The 18,728-nt window shown below is 52.3% G+C and overlaps 2 protein-coding genes across 2 annotated transcripts in view; both read left to right on the forward strand.

Annotated features, from left to right (window-relative positions):
* LOC144606024 (E1A-binding protein p400-like) overlaps positions 1-3,887 on the forward strand; it is a 117,237-nt gene extending 113,350 nt beyond the window's left edge. Inside the window, 1 exon segment of the mRNA XM_078421787.1 lies at positions 2,310-3,887. Within this exon segment, the coding sequence (XP_078277913.1) occupies positions 2,310-2,567 (258 nt within the window). The 3' untranslated portion in view covers positions 2,568-3,887.
* A 2,109-nt stretch (positions 3,888-5,996) lies between these two features.
* noc4l (nucleolar complex associated 4 homolog) overlaps positions 5,997-18,728 on the forward strand; it is a 51,280-nt gene continuing 38,548 nt past the window's right edge. The window contains exons 1-4 of the mRNA XM_078421833.1: positions 5,997-6,200; positions 8,378-8,498; positions 11,738-11,844; positions 15,017-15,124. Of these exons, the coding sequence (XP_078277959.1) occupies positions 6,006-6,200; positions 8,378-8,498; positions 11,738-11,844; positions 15,017-15,124 (531 nt within the window). The 5' untranslated portion in view covers positions 5,997-6,005. The remainder of the gene's footprint in view (positions 6,201-8,377; positions 8,499-11,737; positions 11,845-15,016; positions 15,125-18,728) is intronic.

Below are 18,728 nucleotides of genomic sequence, written 5' to 3' on the forward strand. Positions count from 1 at the left end.
CAGCATGCAAAACATAACTTTGGTAGAGTAGAGGAGGAACTTCCTCCAGGTGAGGAGGACTTTCTTTACCCAGAGGGTGGCGCATCTGTGGAATTCATTGCTAAATCCAGCAGTGGAGGCCTAGTTATTTGGTATTTTTAAAGCGGAGATTGATTCTTGATTAATAAGGGTGTCTGTCCATGGTTACGGGGTTGAGAGGGGAAAATAGATCAGCCACGATCGCATGGTGGAACAGACTAGATGGGCCAAATGGCCTAATTCTGTTCTTGTGCCTTACGATCTTATGCTCTTACCCATGACAATAAGAAAACCAATACCAGTTTAGTTTCATTTAGATCATTATCCACCAGTAAATCACCATTCCAGCTATTTCTAAATCTGAACGACATCAATATTGCCTCAGATGAAGAATCAGTGATTTGTTGTAAACCGCTGTGAACAGGTTGTGTTTTTTTAAATATAAATCAAAAATATTTATTCAAATATTAAAATAATATATGCAATACAATAAAACCAAAACAGAACCCACCACCAGAATACAATACAAACAAATATACCAAATGAAACTATTATACCAAATGAAATTATATTACAATCCCCATCCAGGATGCATCCAATCCCCCGCGGTGCCCAGCGGTCCCTGAAATCCTCCAGGGTGCCCGTAGACAGCTCATAATCCCTCTCCGACACCACCCGGGCGCGGACATAACCCCGGGAAAGGGGTAGGCAGCTGGCTCGGGCAGAGCCCTCGTCTGCCTGGCGCCGTGAGTCGCGGATGGCCACCTTGGCCAGGCCCAGGACCAACCCAACCAGGGCATCTTCGGCCTTACGCACAGGGAAAAGGTTGTGTTGTCAGGCTTCCCCCAAGGTTTAGCCAGGCAGTTATTCCAGGGCAGCAGCCAGGAGCCCTGTACTGTCAGAGATGCTGTCATGGCTGTGATGTTAAGCAGAGCCCTCGTACATGCTCATCTGGTAGTGTAAAAGTTTATCTGCCCTCCTAACCAACATCCCCTGAAGGGCCCCCAAAGGGTCTCGACCCGAAACGTCACCTATCCATGTTCTCCACAGAAGCTGCCAGACCCGCTGAGTTACTCCAGCACTCTGAAACGTCACCTATCCATGTTCTCCATAGATGCTGCCTGACCCGCTGAGTTACTCCAGCACTCTGTGAAACATCGCCCATCCATTCTCTCCACAGATGCTGCCTGACCCGCTGAGTTACTCCAGCACTCTGTGAAACGTCACCTATCCATGTTCTCCACAGATGCTACCTGACCCGCTGAGTTACTCCAGCCCTCTGTGAAACGTCACCTATCCATGTTCTCCACAGATGCTGCCACTGTGATGGGATTTAGACTTCTCTCTACAGATCAGGCCTGTGTTAAATGATCTAGTGAACCCACTACTATGCTGGGGATAGACACAGAGTGCTGGAGTAACTCAGCCATGACACGGGGCCTTAGAATCCAGTAAAGACCATAAATCTTAACAGATTGCCATTAAAGTTGCAGTCTGATCGGGGCACGATACCGTTTATCACTTTCAGCAGACTGATTCCTCTTCACAATTTTTATCGGAACTATGACATGACTTGCAAAGTTTAAACACTTTAAAGACTACAAACCTGCACTGGGTTCAGCAGTGTGCAGAGGGAGCTCAATGAGGTTGAGTTAACATTTATATTTTTGTACTCTAATAGTCGCAACACTGAACTAAATTAATTGAACAAGAGTTTGCGGAACAAGTTACTTTGTCGGGAGGTTTTCGGCTCACTTAACTGATGGGTTTGAATTTGGATGGTGAGCACATATGGGGCGGCATGCTGATGCAGCGGGTAGAGCCGCTGCCTCACAGCGCCAGAGACCTGGCTGCATCCTGACCTCGGGTGCTGTCTGTGTGGAGTTTGCACCTTCTCTCCGGATGCTCCGGTTTCCTTCCACGTTCCAAAGACCTGCGGGTTTGTAGGTTAATTGGCCCTCTGTAAATCGGCCACTAGTGTGTCGGGAGTGGTCCCTACCGATCACGGGTTCACACTAGTTCTACGTTACCCCAGTTTCTCATCCACTCCCACACACTAGGGGCAATTTACAGAGGACCCACGTGCCTTTGGAGTGTGGGAGGAAACCGGAGCACCCGGAGAAAACCCCCGGGGATAACACACAAACTCCACGCAGTTCAGAATGGGAGCTGGGTCCCTGGGGCTGTGAGGCAGCAGCTCTACCCGCTGCACCACTGTGTCGCCCCTGCCTTGGGATGAGGGAGTGAGTGAGCGGGTGGTCTAACAGATGCCCTTGTGCTGGTTGCTCCAGGTGCAGGCACAGTCGCAGACACTGACCCTGTCACAGGCCGCGGCGGGCCAGCCGGTGCAGGTGATCCCCGCAGCAGCAGCAGCGCCGCAGGTAGTGCAGCAGCAGCAGCAGCAGGTGGGGGCAGCCTCACCACAGCTACAGTCACCCACACCGCAGAGCCCCGTCCAGACCACCACTGCCTCGGACGGCCAGCAGGTCAAGGTACAAGTGCGGACCACCCCCGCCGTCAGACTGAAAGCCCCCATGAAAAGCAACTGAGCCAGCACGCACCTACCTACCTGCCTACCTACCTACCTACCTGGCGCAACAATGGACAACATGCTCACTGCACTGGGCTGGACTGCCCATGAACAAACTACCACCGTTCACTCCACTGTGTCATAGTTAGTGAATAGACAAATCCAGCATCATAAATGTTCTGTAAGTCATTTTATTATAGAATCTTGATGTTAATGTGACATGCACAGCCCCAATCCTGTAAATCTTTTTTAAAAATACGATAATTCTAAGGTTTAACCTTAGCTGTCTTGTACATAATGATTTCCTCTGGGCATATTTTTAATGTGCTCCTGTATTTGTTAAATTCAGGAGGTGGATGTTTTGGCATGTGTTCAGTATTTGTTAATCCATTATTCGGTTGGATGAATGTTATGAACTTAACGGTAGTATTTTTTGTTTCACGAAGCGAACATTGGACAGGAGCCTGCAGGAATTGAACTTTGCAGTTAGCTGTGTTCAACATTCCTTATCTAGAAAAAGACGTCGGTCTATTAACAGACTTTTGATACAACGTTTTGTATTTTCGTTACATTTTTTCATGATGCTTTCATGTTTCAGGATTTGTTTTAAGGTGACGACGTTTATTTTTTAATTCTCTATGTACGTGCACATTAAAAATGCAATCTCTCCTGCAAAGTTATTCCCCTCTAGTTCTTAGTGTACATGTTGTACAGTATTTGTTATGGTTTTGCATAGCACCGTGTTTAAACATCCCGAAACCCCTGTCCTTGGAAATGATGGTCTATCCATTTGTGATCACCTAAAAGAGATTAAGAATAAAATTGTACATAAACGTTTTGTTGATCGCCAAGTGCCATTGTTTCTTTAATCTTTCCAGCTGAGCCAGGTGAAGGCTTGTTGTTTCAATAGCCGTGGTATTTTTGTTACTGACGGTAAAATGGTGAAGGCTAAATGTATAACGTTTCAGAGAAAGCCCGGGACAGCGGACAGCAAAGAGAGAGTTTTACAAGCTGTGGCCAGCCTGAGAGAAAGTCGGATCTCCAATGGATACTGTTTAAAATTACTGTCACACTGTCAAATAATTCCATGTTGTTAGTTGTATTCATAAACCACTGCTACGACATTGTAATAAATCAACAAATTTGTAAATGCACTACACCTGGCATTGAAGACTCATTTCAAAGATATTTCACCTTATTTTTATACATACAGTATGTGCTATATTTCTTAAAAATCCAGATTTCTTTAAAAATCAGAATTGAATTCATGAAATGTCACCCATCCTTTTTCTCCAAAGATGCTGCCTTACCCACTGAATTATTCTAGCACTTTGTGTCTATCTTTGGTATAAACCAGCATCTGCAGTTCCTTGTTACTACTGCCAGAGGAGGTCGTTGAGGCAGGTACGAGAGAAACATCTAAAAGACATTTGGACAGTTACATGGACAGTTCCGTTTAGAGATACAGCAAGGAAACAGGCCCTTCAGCCCATTGAGTCTGTACTGAACAGCTATCACCTGTGTACACTACTATCCTACACACTAGGGACAATTTACAGAAGCCATTTAACCTATAAACCTGCACGTTTTTGGAAGAGGAAAGGTTTAGAGGGATACGGGCCAAACGTGAGCAGGTGGGACTGGCTTAGTCTGAGGACTATCCCTGGAGAGTCTCATTAGAGACTCTCGGACTATCTTTAATCAGACTTTACAGGACTTTACCTTGCACTAAACCGTTTATCCTGTATCTGTACACTGCGGGTGACTTGGTTGTAATCATGTATAGTATTTCCGTTGACTGGATAGCAAGCAACAAAAAAGGTTTTTAGACTTTAGACTCAGTACACTTTAGACTTTCGAGATGCAGCATGAAAACAGGCTCTTCGGGCCACTGTCCGCACCGACCAGCGATCAGCGATCACCGCACGCACACAAGCAAGATCCTACACACTAGGAACCGGAGGGACAAACCTGTATGAAACGTGGGAGGAAACCGGAGCACCTGGAGAAAACCCACGCAGGTCACGGGGAGAATGCAAACTCTGAACAGATAGCATCCGTGGTCGGGATTGAACCCGGGTCTCTGGCGCTGTGAGGCAGCCACTCCACCCTGTTGCCCCCACACGTGACAATAATCTAAACTATATTTAATTGGATTTTACCAGACTTTATCTTGCACTAAATATTATTCCCTTTACCCTGTATCTGTACACTGTGGCAGCTTGATTGTAATCATGTAATGTCTATCCGCTGTCTGGATAGCATGTAACGAAAAAGCTTTTCACTGTACAGTACCTCGGTACCCATGACAATAAACTAAACTAGATGCGGCATGTTGGCCAGCATAGGCACGTTGGGCCGAAGGGCCTGATCCGTGCTGTAAAACTGATATTTTGTGCATTTATTTCTGCATGGTTTTATATTTGTGTGCATTGTCCCAGAGCCTGTGTGAAGTAGCTCCAGGCAGCTGACATTAACCCTGCCTGAAGTTACACACACAATGCTGGAGAATCTCCACAGATGCTGCCTGACCCGCTGAGTTACTCCAGCACTGTGTGTTGTGCGCTGTGTGTGGGCAGGAGCTGCTGCTGGTCCATGCGCTGCTGGAGCTGCTGGTACACACAGTGCTGGAGCTGCTGGTACACTACACTGTTCTGGAGCTGCTGGTACACTGTGCTGTGCTGGAGCTGCTGGTACACTGCTGTGCTGGAGCTGCTGGTACACTGCTGTGCTGGAGCTGCTGGTACACTGCTGTGCTGGAGCTGCTGGTACACTGTGCTGTGCTGGAGCTGCTGGTACACTGTGCTGTGCTGGAGCTGCTGGTACACTGTGCTGTGCTGGAGCTGCTGGTACACTGTGCTGTGCTGGAGCTGCTGGTACACTGCTGTGCTGGAGCTGCTGGTACACTGTGCTGTGCTGGAGCTGCTGGTACACTGCTGTGCTGGAGCTGCTGATACACTGTGCTGTGCTGGAGCTGCTGGTACACTGTGCTGTGCTGGAGCTGCTGGTACACTGTGCTGTGCTGGAGCTGCTGGTACACTGCTGTGCTGGAGCTGCTGGTACACTGCTGTGCTGGAGCTGCTGGTACACTGTGCTGTGCTGGAGTTGCTGGTACACTGTGCTGTGCTGGAGTTGCTGGTACACTGTGCTGTGCTGGAGCTGCTGGTACACTGCTGTGCTGGAGCTGCTGGTACACTGCTGTGCTGGAGCTGCTGGTACACTGTGCTGTGCTGGAGCTGCTGGTACACTGTGCTGTGCTGGAGCTGCTGGTACACTGTGCTGTGCTGGAGCTGCTGGTACACTGTGCTGTGCTGGAGCTGCTGGTACACTGTGCTGTGCTGGAGCTGCTGGTACACTGTGCTGGAGCGGCCAGGCGTGACCCCGTGACCCGCACAGCCCCCACGCCGCGCTCCCATTGGTCCGGCGCACCCACGTGAGGGCGGGAACAAGGGGCAAGATGGCGGCGCCCACGATGGAGGCCGGAGCGCAGACACGGGCACAGATACAGACAGAGACAGAGACAGAGACACAGAGCGGGGCCGGGAGCGGGGCAGAGGCCGGGCCCGGGGCGCCGCTGGCCGCCCGCCTGCGTCTGGTGCTGGGCAGCAGGAGCAACGCCAACGCCGTGCTCGACATCCTGGAGGCGCTGGAGGTGAGTGAGTGAGGGCGGCCGGGCCCTGCCCCAGGGGGGGGGGATGAGGGAGCGCCAGGGGGAGTGTGGGAGCGCCCGGGGGGCGGTGGGTGGTGAGGGAGTGCCAGGGGGGTGGTGGGTGGTGAGGGAGTGCCAGGGGGGCGGTGGGTGGTGAGGGGGTGCCAGGGGGGTGGGGGGTGAGGGAGTGCCAGGGGGGCGGTGGGTGGTGAGGGGGTGCCAGGGGGGTGGGGGGTGAGGGAGTGCCAGGGGGGCGGTGGGTGGTGAGGGGGTGCCAGGGGGGTGGTGAGGGGGTGCCAGGGGGGCGGTGGGTGGTGAGGGAGTGCCAGGGGGGTGGGTGGTGAGGGAGTGCCAGGGGGGCGGTGGGTGGTGAGGGAGTGCCAGGGGGGTGGGTGGTGAGGGAGTGCCAGGGGGGCGGTGGGTGGTGAGGGGGTGCCAGGGGGGCGGTGGGTGGTGAGGGGGTGCCAGGGGGCCGGTGGGTGGTGAGGGAGTGCCAGGGGGGTGGGTGGTGAGGGAGTGCCAGGGGGGTGGGGGGTGAGGGAGTGCCAGGGGGGTGGGTGGTGAGGGGTGCCAGGGGGGCGGTGGGTGGTGAGGGGGTGCCAGGGGGGCGGTGGGTGGTGAGGGGGTGCCAGGGGGGCGGTGGGTGGTGAGGGGGTGCCAGGGGGGTGGGTGGTGAGGGGGTGCCAGGGGGGCGGTGGGTGGTGAGGGGGTGCCAGGGGGGCGGTGGGTGGTGAGGGGGTGCCAGGGGGGTGGTGGGTGGTGAGGGGGTGCCAGGGGGGTGGTGAGGGGGTTCCAGGGGGGTGGTGAGGGGGTGCCAGGGGGGTGGTGAGGGGGTGCCAGGGGGGTGGTGAGGGGGTGCCAGGGGGCCGGTGGGTGGTGAGGGAGTGCCAGGGGGGTGGGTGGTGAGGGAGTGCCAGGGGGGTGGGGGGTGAGGGAGTGCCAGGGGGGTGGGTGGTGAGGGGTGCCAGGGGGCGGTGGGTGGTGAGGGAGTGCCAGGGGGGCGGTGGGTGGTGAGGGAGTGCCAGGGGGGCGGTGGGTGGTGAGGGAGTGCCAGGGGGCTGGTGGGTGGTGAGGGGGTGCCAGGGCGGTGGGTGGTGAGGGAGTGCCAGGGGGCCGGTGGGTGGTGAGGGAGTGCCAGGGGCCGGTGGGTGGTGAGGGAGTGCCAGGGGCCGGTGGGTGGTGAGGGGTGCCAGGGGGCCGGTGGGTGGTGAGGGAGTGCCAGGGGGCCGGTGGGTGGTGAGGGAGTGCCAGGGGGGTGGGTGGTGAGGGAGTGCCAGGGGGGTGGGTGGTGAGGGAGTGCCAGGGGGCCGGTGGGTGGTGAGGGAGTGCCAGGGGGCCGGTGGGTGGTGAGGGAGTGCCAGGGGGGTGGGTGGTGAGGGAGTGCCAGGGGGGTTGAGGGAGAACAGGGATATTCAAGTTAGGTTGTTCTTTACCAATAACATACCTTTGGAGCAACAACTTACTTTCAGCTTTCGAGATGCAGCACGGAAACAGGCCCTTCGGCCCACCAGATCCGCACTGACCAGCGATCCCTGCACACTAACACTATGCTACACACACTGGGGACAATTTACAAATTTTACCAAAGACAATCTACCTACAAATCTTTACGTCGTTGGAGTATGGGAGGAAACCAGCGCACCCGGAGAAAACCCACACGGTCACAGAGAGAACATACAAACTCCGTCCAGACAGCACCCGTAGTCAGGATCAAACCCGAGTCTCTGTCGCTGTAGGAAAGCAACTCTACCACTGCGCTAAACTATTAACCGACCGCTCAAATTTAACATGGTGACTGAGTGTGGATCATCAAGGCACAGTGGCTCAGCGGTAGAGTTGCTGCCTTCCAGCGTTTACAGCGCCGGAGACCCGGGTTCCATCCTGATTACTGGAGAGTTTTACGTTCTCCCCAAGACTACATGGGTTTTCTCCGAGATCTTCGGTTTCCTCCCACACTCTAAAGACGTACGGGTTAGTAGGTTAATTGGCTTGGGTTTGTGTGTGGTTATGTGTAATTTCTCCCTGGCGAGTGTAGGCTTGTGGTAGTGTGCGGGGATTACTGGTCGGTGCAGACTCAGTGGGCCAAAGGACCAAATTCTGCACTATATCTCCAAACTAAACTAAATCAAGGGTTGGTGTGAATGCCTTTGCGTGACGGGTTTCTCTGCTTTCCCCATCAGGCTGAGGAAGAGGCCAATACCCTTGAAGCCATCCGCACTTGCGGCAGGTTGTTTTGCACCTTGCTGCAGCGAGGAGATCTGTTTGTCGGTCAGTTGCCCGGAGAAGATCAGGCCATGTCAGGTAAGTGTTCTCACCTGAGCCCAGGTGTTGGGGTCGCTGCTCCAGTCCATGGGGTCGGCAGCTCCTGGCGACAGGGACGATGGAGAGTAGTCACCAGTCGCCACCGATAAACAGGCCAGTGGGGAAGATGCCCCTGATGTTTCGATCTGCTTTAGTTGGAGCTGCACGTCTTTGGAGTGTTGGGAGAAACCGGAGCACCCGGAGAAAACCCACGCAGGTCACGGGGCGAACGTACAAACTCCGTACAGACAGCACCCGTAGTCAGGATCAAACCCGGGTCTCTGGTGCTGTGAGGCGGCAACTCTACTAATGTGCCACTATTCAGTTTAGTTTTAAATAGAGAAACACTTAGCAGTTCAGGCAGCATCTGTGGAGAGTGAAGAGGTAATGTTTTGGGTCACAGGCGATTGATTCATTAAAACTGTTATCTGTATTATCTCCAGTTCTGCTGATCTGAAATGTTAATGTTACTGTAGACACAAATCGACACAATGCTACTGTAGACGCTGCCTGGCGTGATGAATATTTCTGTACCTTCTGTCTTTGTTTCAGTGTTCCGACATTTACAGATTTTCATTGAGTTTCAACACTTGGGCACAGCTGGACAGGGAGCCAGGGGGAATCGCGGTGAATGTTGAAAAGGATTTAGTGCTGATTAGGACATCTAGCGCAGATTGTGGGTGAGCTGGAGTTCGGAGAGTGGGATGAGGGAGGCCCACGTGAACTGTGGCTCATGTCGTTGGAAACCTCCACGTTGGGGCAGAAATGTGGATGTCAAAGGAGCCAGGTGTCAAAGAACATAGAACAGTACAGCACAAGAACAGGCCCTTCGGCCCACAATGTCTGTGCCGAACAAGATGTCGAGATCATCACTCATCTGCCTGCATATGATACATATTCCTTCATATCCATGTGCCTATTCAAAAGTTTCTTAAACACCACTATCGTGTCTGCCTCCACCCCTGGCAGCGCGTTCCAGGCACCCACCCCCCTCTGTGTAAAACACCTGCCCCACACATCTCCTTTAAACTTTGCCCCATCTCACCCTAAAGCTGTGCCCTCTAGTCTTTGACATTTCCATCATGTCGCATCTGTGCTGAGCTACACTAGAACCTATTTATTCACAAAATGCTGGAGTAACTCAGCAGGTCAGGCAGCATCTCGGGAGAGAAGGAATGGGCGACGTTTCGGGTCGAGACCTTTCAGCAGTGTATTTGTAAACAACTTGCACATGTGGCGTTGAGGGAGGTTCCTGCCAGGAGAGGGCAGCACTGAGGGAGCTCTGCATTGCTACATTGACTGAAGCATCTCCACATGGCTGGGGATGCAGGGTTGAGGGAGCGGTGCATTGCTGCTGCAGTGCTGCTGTAGGCAGGTGTGCTATGTCAATGGTTCAGTGCAAACTCTAACCTAGGTCCCGTGAAAATCCTTCTTTCTGCAATCAGTTCAGTAAAAATCTTGAGTACACATAAGCACAATCATTCTCAAATACATGAGTGTAGTGTAGTTGATTACACTAAGGCGGTACGCACGAGCCACCATGTTTCCCCTGCCAACGTACCCTTCAACCCCAAAGTCTGAACGCAGCCATAAAGGCCCCGTTGCCACGGCAGCCAAGTTACTCCAGCATTTTGTGTTCTTTTTGTAAACGGGCATCTAGTTCTTTGTGCCTGCCTGCCTGTCTTCATCTCACTAATGTTAAAAAAACATGCCGGGGCGGCACGGTGGCGCAGCGGTAGAGTTGCTGCCTTACAGCGAATGCAGCGCCGGAGGCTCAGGTTCCATCCTGACTACGGGTGCTGTCTGTACGGAGTTTGTACGTTCTCCCCGTGACCTGCGTGGGTTTTCTCCGAGATCTTCAGTCTCCTCCCACACTCCAAAGACGTGCAGGTTTGTAGGTTAATTGACTGGGTAAATGTAAAAAATGTCCCTAGTGGGTGTAGGATAGTGTTAATGTGCGGGGATCGCTGGGCGGCACGGACCCGGTGGGCCGAAGGGCCTGTTTCCGCGCTGTATCTCTAAATCTAAAAAAAATGCCACGTTGATGCATCTAAGTGTGCTGGCCCAATATTTATCCTTCAGTAAAACAGACGCAAAGTGCTGGAGTAACTCAGCGGGTCAGGCAGCATCTGTGGAGAACATGGATAGGTGACGTTTCACAGAGTGCTGGAATAACTCAGCGGGTCAGGCAGCATCTGTGGAGAGAAGGAATGGGTGGCGTTTTGGGTTGAGACCCTTCTTCAGTGTGGCTCTGCTTTGTTTGAGATTGTAGAGACTGGCTCTGACATCTACTTAGGAAGTAGCTGCTACCGCACTTCATTGGATGTGAAGTTCTGAGAAAGAAAGGTTATTCCTAGATTATTTGGGCAGATTAAAGAAATCTCCAGAGGTCATAGAAATATAGAAATTAGGTGCAGGAGTAGGCAATTCGGCCCTTCGGGCCAGCACCACCATTGAATATGATCATGGCTGATCATCCACAATACCCCGTTCCTGCTTTTTCCCCATATCCCTTGATTCCATTAGCCCTAAGAGATAAATCTAACTCTTGAATATATCCGGTGAATTGGCCTCCACTGCCTTCTGTGGCAGAGAATTCCACAGATTCACAACTCTCTGGGTGAAAAGATCTTTCCTCATCTCAGTCCTAAATGGCCGACCCCTTATTCTTAAACTGTGACCCCCTGGTTCTGGACTCCCCCAACATCGGGAACATGTTTCCTGCATCTAGCCTGTCCAATCCTTTGTGAATTTTATATGTTTTTATAAGATCCCCTCTCATCCTTCTAAATTCCAGTGAATACAAGCCCAGTCGACCCATTCTTGGATCCATATTGGAATTGTTCTGGGGCAGACACAAGTTGCTGGAGTAACTCAGCAGGTCAGGCAGCATCTCTGGAGAGAAGGAATGGGTGACGTATCGGGTCAAGACCCTTCTTCAGACTGATGTCAGGGGAGGAGGCATCCTGCCCCCATGATACGTCACCCATTCCTTCTCTCCACAGATGCTGCCTGACCCGCTGAGTTACTCCAGCACTCTGTGAAACATCACCTATCCATGTTCTCCACAGATGCTGCCTGACCCACTGAGTTACTCCAGCACTCTGTGAAACATCACCTATCCATGTTCTCCACAGATGCTACCTGATCCGCTGAGTTACTCCAGCATTTTGTGTCTACCTTTGATTTAAACCAGCATCTGCAGTTTTTTACCTGTGGAATTGTTCCTGTAATTCCAGGTGACTACAGCGCGGAGACCAAGTACAGGATGTGGATGAGGCATCGTTACCGTGCGTGTGTGCAGCAACTCCTGGGCCTGATGCTCCATGAGTCGGAGGTGGTGCAGGTGAGGGGCCACTTGCCTGACCTTCCATGCTCTGCTCTAACGGTCTTGGCAGCTTTCTCCAAATGCAACGATGCTGTTCTTGCACAAACAAGGGACTGTCGATACTGGTTTACACCAAAGGACACAAAGTGTTGGAGTAACTAAACGGGTCAGGCAGAATCTCTGGGAAAACATGGATGGCGAAGAAACGTTACGGGTCGGGCGATCAGTCTGAATTGAGCTAGGTTGCCAGGTTGTGTCCCTCCCCACCTTTCTTTTCCAGCTTGACATGAAGGGCCAAATGGCCTCCTCCTGCACCTATTTTCTATGTTTCATCCTTACAAACCGGCACGTCTTTGGAGTGTGGGAGGAAACCGGAGAAATCCCACGCAGGTCACGGGGGGAAGCGCCGGGGAAAGCATTTTATCGGGAACGGCTCCATCCAAGACCCACTAGAAATCGCAGAGTTGTGGACGCAGCCCAGACCATCACATCAACCAACCTCCCTTCCATCGACTCCATCTACACCTCACGCTGCCTCGGCAAGGCCAGCAGCCCAGACCATCACACACACAAACCAACCTCCCTTCCATCGCCTCCATCTGCACCTCACGCTGCCTCGGCAAATCCCCCTACTCCATCAGTATGAAGAAAGCCACACGAAATGCTGGAGTAACTCAGCGGGTCAGACAGCATCTCTGGAGAGAAGGAATGGATGACATATCGGGTCGAGCCCCTTCTTCAGACTCAGGGTCCCAGCCCGAAACGTCACCTATCCATATTCTCCACAGATGCTGCCTGACCCGCTGAGTTACTCCAGCACTCTGTGAAACGTCACCTATCCATGTTCTCCACAGATGCTGCCTGACCCGCTGAGTTACTCCAGCACTCTGTGAAACGTCACCTATCCATGTTCTCCACAGATGCTGCCTGACCCGCTGAGTTACTCCAGCACTCTGTGAAACGTCACCTATCCATGTTCTCCACAGATGCTGCCTGAGCCGCTGAGTTGTGACATCTGTTCATTCTTCTTGTTGTTTTCCACTCTGGATTCCACCATCTGCAGTGTCCTGCTGTGTCCAGTTATTGCCCTGTTCTAGCCCACTGCCTGACCCAGGGAAACCGTGCGCAGCGGTAGAGTTGCTGCCTTATAGCGAATGCAGCGCCGGAGACCCGGGTTCCATCCCGACTACGGGCGCCGTCTGTACGGAGTTTGCACATTCTCCCCGTGACCTGCGTGGGTTTTCTCCGAGATCTCCGGTTTCCTCCCACGCTCCAAAGACGTGCAGGTTTGCAGATTAATTGGCTTGGTAAATGTACAAATTGTCCCTAGTTGTTGGCAGGATAATGTTAATGTGCGGGGATCGCTGGTCTGCGTGGACCCGGTGGGGTGAAAGGGACTGTTTCCGCGCTGTATCTCTGCACTAAACTAAAGATGCTGGCAGTGCAAGGCAAGGGAGTTTAGACCGCAGGGCAGGCAGGCTGCTAGTAGTGAGGGACTGGTTGATCCTGCATGCACTGGATCCTCAGGGAGCAGTGAACATCAATAGTGCATGTCCCGCACTGATACACGCAGAGGATTTCATTGTGCTCCAGGGAACATTTGATGTGGAGAATTGATCCTTTTAGCAGGAAGCTCGATACATGCAGGAGACCGGGTTAGCAAGAGAAACCGACTGGAGGGGAGGCGGGGGATGGGTGCATTAGAAACAAGGCACTGCAGACACTGCTTTACACAAAAGGACACAAACTGCTGGAGTAATTCAGTGGGGCACAAAGTGGTGGAGTAAGTGAGTGGGTGACATAGCTGTGACCGCTTCCACAGATGTTGCCTGACCCACTGAGTTACTCCAGCACTCTGAAACGTCACCTATCCATGTTCTCCACAGATGCTGCCTGACCCGCTGAGTTATTCCAGCACTCTGTGAAACGTCACCTATCCATGTTCTCCACAGATGCTGCCTGACCCGCTGAGTTACTCCAGCACTCTGTGAAACGTCACCTATCCATGTTCTCCACAGATGCCGCCTGACCCGCTGAGTTACTCCAGCACTTTGTGCCTTTTTTGTTGTTGTAAACCAGCATCTGCAGTTCCTTGTATTTGCAAAGTTTCTAAAGGACTTTAGTTTAGTTTAGAGACACAGCGCGGAAACAGGCCCTTCGGCCCACCGAGTCCGCACCGACCAGCGATCCCCGCTCATTAACACTATCCTAACACACCAGGGACAATTTACAATTATACCAAGCCAATAAACCTACAAACCTGCACGTCTTTGGAGTGTGGGAGGAAACCAGAGCACCCGGAGAAAACCCACGCAGGTCACGGGGAGAACGTACAAACTCGGTACAGACAGCACCCGTAGTCGGGATGGAACCCGGGTCTCTGGCGCTGTGAGGTAGTAGCTCTACCCGCTGCGCCACCGTGCTGCCCTGACTCAACTCAAAAAACCTATAGAAACATAGAAAATAGATGCAGAGGGAGGCCATTCGGCCCTTCGAGCCAGCACCGCATGGCTGATCATTCAGAATCAGTTCCCCGTTCCTGCTTTCTCCCCATATCCCTTGATTCCTTTAGCCCTAAGAGCTAAATCTAACTCTCTCTTGAAAACATCCAGTGAATCGGCCTCCACTGCCTTCTGTGGCAGAGAATTCCACAGATTCACAACTCTCTGGGTGAAAACGTTTTTCCACATCTCAGTCCTAAATGGCCGACCCCTTATTCTTAAACTGTGGCGCCTGGTTCTGGACTTCCCCAACATTGGGAACATGCTTCCTGCATCTAGCCTGACCAATCCCGTAAGAATTTTATGTTTCTATAAGATCCCCTCTCATCCTTCTAAATTCCAGTGAATACAAGCCCAGTCGACCCATTTTACCATATATGAGTCCCGCCATCCCGGGAATTAACCTGGTGAACCTACACTGCACTCCCTCAATAGCAATAATGTCCTTCCTCAAATTAGGAGACCAAAACTGCACACAATACTCCAGGTGTGGTCTCACCAGGGCCCTGTACAACTGCACACAGTACTCCAGGTGTGGTCTCACCAGGGCCCTGTACAACTGCACACAATACTCCAGGTGTGGTCTCACCAGGGCCCTGTACAACTGCAGTAGGACCTCCTTGCTCCTGTACTCAGTGTGACAGCTGTATGTCGGTGCTGACTTTGTGTTGTTGTGCGTTGTCCATCAGAGAATGTCTGTGTGCACGCTGATGAGCTTTGTCCAGACGCAAGGAAGGAGCCCCCTTGTCCAAGGTGCGGGCGATGATTCGTGTGTCTTCCCCGTGGAGCTGCTGAAGGTGAGTTGTGATTCTCGTGTCCTCGCCTTGCTCCCTGGAGCGTGGGCCTGAGGGGATGAAGTGTGGCTGGTGTTTGTCGGTCTTTAGACCTTGGAGATACAGCGCGGAAACAGGCCCTTCGGCCCACTGAGCCCGCGCCGACCAGCTATCACCCGTACACTAAAACACTCTCGCACGCACACCGGGGACAATGTACATAAGCTAATTAACCTGCACGTCTTTGTGATGTGGGAGGAAACCGGAGCACCCGGAGAAAACCCACGTGGTCACAGGGAGAACATGGAAGCTCTGTACAGACAGCACCTGTAGTCGGGATGGAAGCCGTGGTCTCTGGCGCCGTGAGGCAGCAGCTCTACCTGCTGCCGCCCTTTAACTTGGCATCACGTTTGGCACCAACATCGTGGGTCGAAGGGCCTGTTCTTGCACTGTGCTGATGCGTGCTCTAATCTTGCCAACGCCGGGAAATCCTGCACTCTACCTCTGGCCAGTTTTTAATCGTGCCTTCGTTTGCCAATGCCTCTGCACGGCCGATCCTTGCCCAGACCACTCCGTCTCATTGCTTTTCCCTGCCCTTGTCACCCCCGGCCGTGATGCCCCACCACAGTGGGCTTTCTACTGCTCCGTCTCAGTCCAGCTTTATTGTCACGTGTGCCGAGGTACAGTGAAAAGCTTTCTGATGCGTGCTAACCAGTCAGCGGAAAGACAATCTATGATTATAATCAAAGGTCGACACAAAGTGCTGGAGTAACTCAGCGGGACAGGCAGCATCTCTGGAGAGAAGGAATGGGTGACGTTTCGGGTCGAAACCCTTTTTCAGACAAGCTTCTCAACCCGAAACGTCTCCTATTCCTTCTCTCCAAAGATGCTGCCTGCCCGGCTGAGTTACTCCAGCACTTTGTGTCGACCTTTGATTTCAACCAGCACCTGCAGTTCTTTCCTGCACATGATTATAATCAATCCATCTACAGTGTATAGTTAGATGCGTGTGTAGGAGCTGGTTTAGCGAGGGTACTGTGTGACTGTAAGGGTCCCTGGGCAGGTATGAGGCCCTGAATCATGTGTTGCTGTTTACAGATCTCGAGGGGATGTGCTGATATTTATCATAGAGTGATCATAGAAACAGCAATATCTCGGGAGCGTAGCGGTACTTTTTAAGAAATGATCTGCCGTCTGTTGAAAGAATATTTCCACTGTTGCACAGCGCAGCTGTGGGTGGAAACTGAGCGCGAAGCTTGCTGCTGTGTCTGCCGCATGGTTTAGTGGTCGGGTGATCAGGGTGGAGGCAGCCAGGAATAAACGCTGATGGTTTGTGTTTGCTTTTCTCTGCAAGAGACCTGACCTGAATGCAAGAACGAGGTGTGGTTGAGGTCAGAGCCACGATGAATCTCGCTCAGTCCTACGGCTGCCCCTTCCTCGCCCGTTACACCCAAACCATGTATGAGGAGGATTTACAACGCCCCACCTCAATCCCTCCCAACATGATTCGTTTAGAGACAGGCCCTTCGGCCCACCGGGTCCATGGCGACCGCCAATCACCCATTCACAGTAGTTCTCACTAACATGACCTGGCCCTTGAAACAAAAACAGAAAATGCTGGAAACCCACCACAAGTCGGGCAGCATCTGCGGAGGAAGAGATATTGAACTTTTCTGGTCTGTTACCCGTCACGAGAAGTTCGAAAAGATCCGTTTAATTTAGAGGTACACTATACAAACAGGCCCTTCGGCCCACCGAGTCCACTAGTTCCATGTTATCCCACTTTCTCATCCACTCCCTGCACACTGGGGGCCGATTAACCTACAAACCCGCACGTCTCTGGAATGTGGGAAGAAACCAGAGCACCCGGAGGAAGCCCACAAGGTCACAGGGAGAACGAGCAAACTCTGCACAGACAGTACCCGAGGTCAGGATGGAACCGGGGTCTCTGGCGCCGTGAGGCAGCGGCCCTACCTGCCGCGACCCCCCCCCCCCCAAACCCCACACTGGTCCCTACCTGCCCCCCCACCCTACCTGCCGCACCCCCCCCCCCAAACCCCACACTGGTCCCTTGCGGTTTAGTTGTTGCAAACTTCAGATTTTATCGGCAACTCAAAGATTAGAGGGGAGAGTTAAAGCAGATGTGGGGGGCAGGTGTTTTACACAGAGGGGGGTGGGGGCCTGGAACGTGCTGCCAGGGGTGGGGGTGGAGGCAGATACCATAGTGGTGGTGAAGAGGCTTTTAGACAGGCGCGTGGATATGCAGGGAGTGGAGGGATATCGATCACGTGTGGGCAGGGGGGATATGGATCACGTGTGGACGGGGGGGATATGGATCACGTGTGGGTAGGGGGGATATGGATCACGAGTGGGCAGGGGGGGTGTAGATCACGTGTGGACGGGGGGGATATGGATCACGTGTGGGTAGGGGGGATATGGATCACGTGTGGACGGGGGGGATATGGATCACGTGTGGGTAGGGGGGATATGGATCACGTGTGGACGGGGGGGATATGGATCACGTGTGGACGGGGGGGATATGGATCACGTGTGGGTAGGGGGGATATGGATCATGTGCAGGTGGATCGGTGATGGTGGGAGACCTGGTTCTGTGCTGCACGGGTCTATGTTGCCATGTAGTGGGTACTCACATTAAATAAAACGATCCAGTGAGCAAGTCAAGTCAATGTTATTTGTATAGCACATTTAAACACAACCCACGTTGACCAAAGTGCTGTACATCAGTGCAGATACTAAAAAAGAACATACAATAACACAAAAGCCTGACAACACAGACATAAACAGTTCACAGCCCCCCCTCAGAGGGCATCAAACGCTAGTGAATAGAAATAGGTTTTAACATATAACATATAACATATAACATATAACATATAACATATAACATATAACAACTACAGCATGGAAACAGGCCTGTCCGGCCCTACCAGTCCACGCCGACCATTCTCCCTGACCTAGTCTCATCTACCTGCACTCAGACCATAACCCTCCAATCCCCTCCTATCCATATACCTATCCAATTTACTCTTAAATAATAAAATCGAGCCAGCCTCCACCACTTCCACCGGAAGCCCATTCCATACAGCCACAACCCTCTGAGTAAAGAAGTTCCCCCTCATGTTACCCCTAAACCTTTGTCCCTCAATTCTGAAGCTATGTCCCCTTGTTGGAATCTTCCCCACTCTCAAAGGGAAAAGCCTACCCACGTCAACTCTGTCCGTCCCTCTCAAAATTTTAAAAACCTCTATCAAGTCCCCCCTCAATCTTCTACGCTCCAAAGAATAAAGACCCAACCTGTTCAACCTCTCTCTGTAGCCTAAGTGCTGAAACCCAGGCAACATTCTAGTAAATCTCCTCTGTACCCTCTCCATTTTGTCGACATCCTTCCTATAATTTGGCGACCAGAACTGCACACCATACTCCAGATTCGGCCTCACCAATGCCCTGTACAATTTCAACATTACATCCCAACTTCTATACTCGATGCTCTGATTTATAAAGGCAAGCATACCAAACGCCTTCTTCACCACCCTATCCACATGAGATTCCACCTTCAGGGAACAATGCACAGTTATTCCCAGATCCCTCTGTTCCACTGCATTCCTCAATT

This window comes from Rhinoraja longicauda, chromosome 25, assembly GCF_053455715.1.
Source record: "Rhinoraja longicauda isolate Sanriku21f chromosome 25, sRhiLon1.1, whole genome shotgun sequence".
Lineage (NCBI taxonomy): Eukaryota > Metazoa > Chordata > Chondrichthyes > Rajiformes > Arhynchobatidae > Rhinoraja > Rhinoraja longicauda.